Raw genomic sequence first — 8,230 nt, forward strand, 5'->3', positions numbered from 1 at the left:
CTATATATGCATTTGTGAACTGTTATTTACGATATTTGTAATCATTTTTGTTTAATCACTTTATTTCGACTTTTTTTGCTAATTATGTTTTCGCTCGAACTTCGTTAAAATCTTAACTGTACCCCGAACAACGACCGAAGTTGTAGGAAGAAATTCGCCTATTTTACCGATCTAGGTATCGCCCTTTTTCAAATTTTAATATCGACTCGAAATAATTTAAAAAGACAAATTACAATAAAACGGTTTATTATCTAACTATCAGAAATTTCCCAACATGCCAAGGAAGAGAGGAAGGAGCAATTAAATAATTAAAATTATAAAGGATTTAAAAATATATATATAAATGGGGAATATCGCGCTTTTGACAATCGCTGCAAGTGTGTGGGCTAAATTTGGAGAATCCGTGCTTCTCGCATGGACAACTGTATGTGGCCAGCTCACGCGTCGGAAAACCTTCCGAATTATTCGTGTACGCACCAGACGAAAAAACAAAAAATATCGTGTATCCACGAGCACTCCAATAAATAAATAGAATTGAAACGACACTTTGAAATGTTTTCCCGATGAAAACGAATAATAATAATATATTTCAATAAAAATGATAAAATGAAAATTTAATTTTATTATAACGAGTTTGCTTGAATTTCATCTCTTCTGAGATCGCAGCAATGCGCGACGGGTAAGCTAGTATAAAATAAATATTGAAAATTATAACGAGATAGTTACGGCTAATAGATATATTTAAATTAATAGATGTTATATGTTTTTATCAAAGCAAGAATCGGTATTTAGAAGGCATAGCGAATCTAGTGAATCTAATAACAGAGGTAATTATATTGAACTTGTTTATTTATTAATTACGTCAGATAAATAATCTATTAAAAATACATTTAAAGAATTAACTGATTGCCCCTGGAAGTCAGCTTGTTACAGAAACACAGCTTTCCTATCATCAAATGTCACGGCACGCCACTGAGGGGCAAGAATGTCATTGATCCTGTTGTCCTCAGCTCTGTTTGGATAATGAGTGTAGGTAAATTCCTGAATCTCTCCCCATTTGACAAGAAAGATTTTATCAACTTTCATTCCTTCTGATGATTTCTTGCATTGTTCTAATTGAAATCACCTTTCTGTTTTTTTTAGAAGCCATGATCTGCGCAACACTTGAATAAATGTAAATGTAAATACCCTGCACTGAGGTGATGTACGTAATAAACAAGGGAGTAAGCCGAATCCCAACGGGAGCTCTGTACTTCAGATATACTGATAATATATTCTAATAATACTAATATATTACAAAAATAGCAGATTGTCATTGGCAACGGCAAAATAGTGGAAACATCATTCGCACTTATTCGAGGCCAGTTTGCTGGAGTCACGTAACGGCCAAACAAAAAGTCCGTTGTTCGCAGAGTCCGTTACTCGAAACCTACGTTATACAAGTGGCGTGCCGTGACATTTACATAATACAAACTAAACTGATATATTTATAAACTAATATATCCGTTTTCCATATATAAAAGGACTATATGAGAATATCAACAAAGATTTACAAAATATAAACGCAAAACTAGCCCCAAAATACGAAACATTAGAAAATAGATTAAGAGTAATAAAACCTAATAAAGTACATAATAAAGAACAAGAAACAAAGAACGTAGTGTATAAAATACCGGTGTACCTCTAATACAACTAACTACTATATAGGAGAAACTAAACGCAAACTGAGTAAAAGAACATATTGCAGTTTTCAAATATAATCGACTAAACTCTGTTTTTTATGACCATTGTTTATAGATATAGATAAAAATAATGTTAAAATCCTATACGAAGAGAAAAATATGTATAATAGAAAATTTAAAGAAAGCGTCTCAATTTTAACAGACAAAAATTATGTCAATTAAAATTTAAGTGTAAAAATAAATGAGAACTAGATGAAAATATTATAATACACACAATATACATTTATTGTCGATTGTAATTATCTATAAAGATTACGCTGTTGTTAATATTAATAATATCTTTCTTTGTAATATGCAAATCAGTACAAAAACTGCAATGCAGTATGTAACGCTGATACGGTTAAAAAACAATAATGTAAAAAATTGTCTATTTCTCTTCCGAGATATATATGTGATTATGTCTAAGATTCCTGGATATTGTCAAATATGTAAAAGATCATTTCTAGCAAATTCTAATGAAATTACTCCACTTATTGTAAAATAAGTTGTGTGTGTCTTTTGGGTTAAGACTTTGTATGTATAACAGATTAAAAATGAATATGGTAAGAAATATACATTATTTTAATTCTGTTTTACTAGATATTTTATGTAATATTTTTAAAAATTGTATCTTTTAGTTGACTGATGAGGGGCTTTATGCCCGAAACGTGCTGTTGTCACGTATCAACTAAAAAGTGATGGAAATAAAGCCAAGTGTTTATTTATAACTCTCATTTGAGTTCGAAGTCCAAGAATAAAAAAACTAAGTGGATCCTTTTAAAACTAAAAGCATATTATACACATTTCAGTTTTCAATTTTCTGCCAGTAGCTGTTCTAACTAATTTCTAGATATTGTGAGTACTTCGTATAAAATACATAATCTCATTTATTCTGGATACATCTGATCATAAGGGAATTTTCGAGCTTCCTTCTGTGGAAATTTGTGTGGAGTTTATCACTGACTCATTTTAGTGTAAAAAACTGATAAATCGAACAAAATACTGTATCTTTCTTTTACAATAAAGTACTGTACATTATAAATGAATAACGAGCCGTTTTTTGCATACGTTCACCCTTTTTATATTTGCACAGCCTCCTTCAACTCGATTCAAAGTTATTGCCTTTTGCTTCGATAGCAGACTGTTGTATAAATCATGCCACCTCAGAAAATGATAGATAATCACATTTTTTACATAATATGACATATATTCGTATAATTCGACCTAATCCGATCATAATACAATAGTGGTGATTTGTCAAACTAAAGCTGAATATGGGAGTTAAACTTTCGTAAATACTGACTCAAATATTATTTTGTGTTCATAGAAACAGATTAATTGGAAAAATTTGAAATATGTTTAACTTCAAAATAAAAGTCGTTAAAGTCATTAATGCAATGAAATCAGAGTTTACTGAACACGAAATTTCAGCGTACCAACAACATTTATAATAGATGTAAATTTACTCTTCAGATTAACATTCTTGTTAAATGTTTATAATTATAATAATTTTAATAAAGAGACAGTTTTATCTTTTGTAATATCATGCATATTCCTGCATTCTTGGGAATTATTGTTTCATAATTTCACATATCTAACTGCATAGTTTATAACATTTCTGTGCATATAAATTCCCTTTTTAATTATAAATAAATAATTTCTTAAACGTTTAATACTCGTATCTTTCTTACGCGTTATGTCTTCGTCCTTCATGCAAATTTTTAACCTTGATTATCTTGTTGTTTCTTTATAGAATTCAATGGTATTTGTATAGATGATGGAGGTTCAGTATGGACGATGCTTTTCGATTTCATCTTTTCTGCTTGCAATTTACTAATTCGTCTCTGTCATCTGATGGTGTCTTCGGGAGATGCCACAGTTTTTACCATGCGCTTATTCGATTTGATGAGGATAAAGAATCCGATTATGAAGATGGCAGACATCGCTGAACAGTATCCGACAATTATGATGTCATTTATTGCACTTGTATCAAACATGGGTGGTTTCTTGTTTACGTATATCCCTGTTTATGTGTCCACTTTTTAGACCTTCGATCTTTCTCTTCGCTTTAATTTCCGAAATGAGCTTTTGAATTATTTCTATATCTTCTATAATTTTTATATCTATTAATTTCTTCAGTGTCATCCATGTTTGAACTCTGCTCATTTTTAATAGTAAGTAGATTTGTGTACAACGTTTCACTTACAGGAAGCGAGATGAGAAAGTGTTATTTAGAATTATAAAAAAGAAGCAAATCTTCATGAATAAAGACATCGTTTATATCTTATAAACAATTATTAAATAATAATAAAGATGATGTTTAACAGGTAAATGTAGGACTAGTAAAATATAATTAATATAGAGTATTTCGATGATTTAATGCAATCGGTACATTGCTTAATTATTTTTAGAATGTTTTAATCATGAAGTAAGTAAGTAATTATACTTGATCGGGGTCAGCACAATTATTTGTAATGTCGAATTTCTATCCTTGTCTATTACCTTATTCTAGTATATCTTGTCCGCAGGAATACTATTAAGAAATCGTGTACATCGTCTGCTAAGATAAGTAATAGAAAAGTAAAGAAAGTCTGGATTATCATAAGAATAAAAATAATTTGTAAACATTATTTTTAAGTAAATGCCTACGTAAATATTTTAAAATCTATTTAAACAAATAATCGAAAATATGAGGATAAAGAGGCTAACGTTGGCTGAGATAAAAATTACTTAAATTAAATCGTATCCAGTGAGGTATTGCTATGTAATTTAACTTTAACACAGTCGGATAAGCAAAAAACTGACGTCATTCGTTTTAAATGAAACGGGCAATGTTATTGGCTTGCTTATTCGCTGAAAATTACAATAAACAATTATATCAACTCTAAAAACTGTTACAAACAATAAATATGTACGGCGACGTTTTCGAGCCGTAAAATTGAAGTGTGTTTTAGTTTAGTCAAAACGCAAAAGAATTTGTATTTTGACAAAAATCTAGATGGAAAATTAAAAGACAGAATTAACCAGAAGGATTACTTTTGCCAAGAAGCTTGTCCTGATGTTATTTAGACAGGTTGTGGAAGTTACAGTCGCATGCCCCAACTGGGTGTCATTCATCGCGACATCCAAGACAAAAATGTATGAGTGAATGTATGCTCCAAGCGAGAGATCATCGATTTAGATTCCGTGGCGTATCTAATAGATGTGATGTATATGGATTTTCACGGTGTGCTTTTTATTTAAAATTTCTTTATAATATTACTTATAATTTGTGTTGTGTTGTGTTGCCGTAAATTAATAAACAAACAAGATTTAAAAGAAGTGAGGGAGGCTATATAGGATGTTCCGAGGAAAACCGGAAGTTACGTTATTGCAATTCAAACATTTTCTTCTCGAAGGCCGGCACGACTGTATTGCTACAGGAAAAAAAACGATGTAGATAGAAAAGACATTACTAATTTGATGTGGACAGCATATACTTTAAATGAAAAAATTATTAAAATTGTGGTAATATCTCAATAAATAGTTGTTCGTTGTCGTTAATAATTTTTTTCGGTAAATTGCTTCTGGGTTTCTTTATTTTTTTCTTTTTCTCCTCGATACTTTATCTCTACGACCCATATCAGATGCAGCTGACGGGCGAGGAAACGTGTCAAGGTAGAACGGTTTTCTGTGTTTCCGAAATAATACGGAATTCTCGACTCGAGGGGCGTTCTCGTCTGCTTACACTATATTTTGTTTTCGAGTCTCGAAAAGTGGGAACACGCATGCGGCTGATTGAATGAGCTCTGCACAGACTTTCATGAACTCATGCAACAACTAGAATGTAAAAATGCATTTAAGCTAAAACAACTGTTTCTCTTTGTGCTATATTGTGAATGTGGCAATATATGTCATATATTGCCATATCGCGTGTGGATATTGCAGTGTTGAACGCGACATAAAAAAATTTTAGCCGATTAAGATAATTCTCAAAGAGGTATATCAATGTTTGTTTGGAAAAGAATGAAATCAGCCAGAAATCCATATTTGTATGCAATCAAATTTAATGTATATTTTATTACATCAGTGGTTCTCAACCTCTAAAAAATCGTCGCCCCCTTCAATAAAACCGTTACTCAGTATCGCCCCCTTCACTACAAAATTTCGATACCGAGGGGCAAGGCTAATGCCAAATTCGTACTGCATCGAATAGAGTAGTGACTATATAATTTTATTTGTTTAATTATTGTACGATATAACGAATAAAATATCTAATTATTCTTAATATTGTGTTTTACTATATCGCCCAGAAAATTGTTTTTTCGCCCCCCAAAATATAATTTGTTACTAATCGCTTCCTGAACATGGAAAAACGCTCACAGGGGGCGATATCGCCCCCGTTGAGAAACACTGTATTGCATTTTCATAAATTTATATCAAGAATACTTCGATATATTAATTAACGTGAAAAGGTACATTCTAATTTCATATTTCCACTAAGAATTTTCAATAACGTTACCAAATTGCTTACTGTACTATAGATAAGATTCTTATTTAGATTATTCAAAGCAGATTGAATATTTAATGACAGACCGCCATAGATCAAATCACAATTGGTCACTCCGGTACGGATATTGGTGTAAATACCATTAACACATATGTATACTTTGTTTACATATGCATCGAAAACCTCTTTTGATAAATCGTATACAATAACTCCAAATAGTGTTGAAAGACATTTTACCACATTGATTACATTAGGCTTATTTTCCTCGTAACAAAATTTCTTTAGCAGGCACCACATTATTGTACTTCCGTTGTTTATTTCATTTTCACAGCCGAGTGAAGGAGCCGTACTCGAATTCAGACATATCAGTAACCCGGTGGTTATATTCTGAAAATATCAAGAAAGATTGAAATTTGAAAAGAGAATCTCTAATTACTTTTCAAGATTTGTGCGTAAAATTTCTAGTTAATGGAGAGAATTGTCAACATTAAACGTATCTTACAATAAAAATTTACCGAAAAATAGAGGCCATTGATATTGTAAGGACATTAATTAAAAATTACAATTACTTAATGAATAATAATGATGTATCAACTGTTAAAAAAAGCCTATAGAAAAATCTATTTGATTCACCTTACAACACGTAAAGTACAATTAAAAACGAATCGTAAATTTCTTAATTACTAACGCATTTTCTAAATTAATGGGAAGTAATGATTGTTCTAATTAATTTCGTACGAGAGAAGTTACTTCCTTTAACGTCCCATCTCGATCACGACAAAATTACATTCAAAAATCCCCAAAAACCTTTATTAAAATCTTGCATTACAAAAATAATAATAAATATTTAAAAATTAAAGCAGAATTAAGAATTCAATGAAAAAATTTTCCCATTAAATTGTTAATTACCAACCGATCGCCTAAATATCGGGCTATACTATGTAATTAAATGATTAGAATAAAGTAATTTGACATTATTCCAGAAGGTTCTAAAATTTATTTAATAATTTATTTATTTAATTTTAATTATTAATTCACTTAAGAGATGGCGCCTAACGTTTACCTCTAATGTCAAATTACTTTATTCTAATCATTTAATTATAGCCAGATATTTAGGCGATCGGTTGGTAATTTATTATTTACTATTCGGGCTTTGAGTTGTTGTTATTTATATAGACTAAATTGTCGTTATTACAAAGACACTTTAATTACGTTATTGTAAGAAATATGACTTAATCGTCCAGGCACAAAAAATGACTATTTATACGATATTTAGTACGTAAATGTTCTAGCTCAAGAAATACGAAGTATAAACCGAGTCCAAGGGTGTATAACAACTAACAGTAATACGTACTGAAACAGAATATACAATTAATTATTTGCGTTAAAGAAGAGTTTTTACTTACAGAAGGTATTGCTTCAAGCTTTTCAATCAATGTAGAAAGTGAAATATCTTTATTAATCAAACCCAACGCACAATTTCTGGGTTGATTTGGAATTAAACCTAAAAGAAAATTTTAAGAAAATTTTACAATAAATTCATTGCCAAAAAAATATTCAGAGAGAACAAATTTTACTAATCGGTAATAGAAAATGAATGAATAAGTACTTAAAATGAAAAACGGCAGCAAGAACTTCGTCATGATTCTACTTGCAAGTGAACAGCAGAAGAGAATGCGTAATTTGCAACTTCAATTACAACTGACGAATTATTTTCTACGACTCTGATTTGTATGTTTCAACATATACAAGTAAAGTCTGACGTCACATAAATGTACTGTACAGCGCGATATTTGCATCTGTTCCAGTTAATTCCACACACGTTTTTTTTTCAAAACATTTTTAAAGTTAAAAAATAAAATTATAAATTTTTTATTTAAATTTTGACAACATTTGAAATATTTAAAATTTATCCTCGAGTAAGCAGTCTTTTTAAAATTTTTGAAAGAAATTATATACATTCTTTAAATTTTGAACCCTTCGTTAACAGAACTAAACAAGATTTTAAGACGAAAAAGAA

General features: G+C 30.3%; 1 protein-coding gene across 1 annotated transcript; it reads right to left on the reverse strand.

Moving 5' to 3' along the window:
- Nucleotides 1-6,052: 6,052 nt before the first annotated feature.
- Nucleotides 6,053-7,911, reverse strand: LOC111638018. The gene is made up of 3 exons (XM_023383644.1): nucleotides 7,820-7,911; nucleotides 7,617-7,714; nucleotides 6,053-6,597 (listed from the first exon to the last, which is right to left on the reverse strand). Exons 1-3 carry the CDS (start codon nucleotides 7,851-7,853, stop codon nucleotides 6,163-6,165), a joined length of 567 nt encoding a protein of 188 aa, XP_023239412.1. The 5' UTR covers nucleotides 7,854-7,911; the 3' UTR covers nucleotides 6,053-6,162.
- Nucleotides 7,912-8,230: the final 319 nt, after the last annotated feature.

The sequence above is a fragment of the Centruroides sculpturatus genome, unplaced genomic scaffold (genome assembly GCF_000671375.1).
Source record: "Centruroides sculpturatus isolate CEXI.00-Female unplaced genomic scaffold, Cexi_2.0 scaffold142, whole genome shotgun sequence".
NCBI classification, from domain to species: domain Eukaryota; kingdom Metazoa; phylum Arthropoda; class Arachnida; order Scorpiones; family Buthidae; genus Centruroides; species Centruroides sculpturatus.

Coding starts and splice junctions, on each gene's coding strand:
- LOC111638018 (XM_023383644.1), bottom strand. CDS start 7,853: ATGACGAAGTTCTTGCTGCCGTTTTTCATTTTAA. Junction 7,715..7,819: donor GCTGCCGTTTTTCATTTTAA/GTACTTATTCAT, acceptor ATTTTCTTTTAG/GTTTAATTCCAAATCAACCC. Junction 6,598..7,616: donor AGCTTGAAGCAATACCTTCT/GTAAGTAAAAAC, acceptor TGATATTTTCAG/AATATAACCACCGGGTTACT.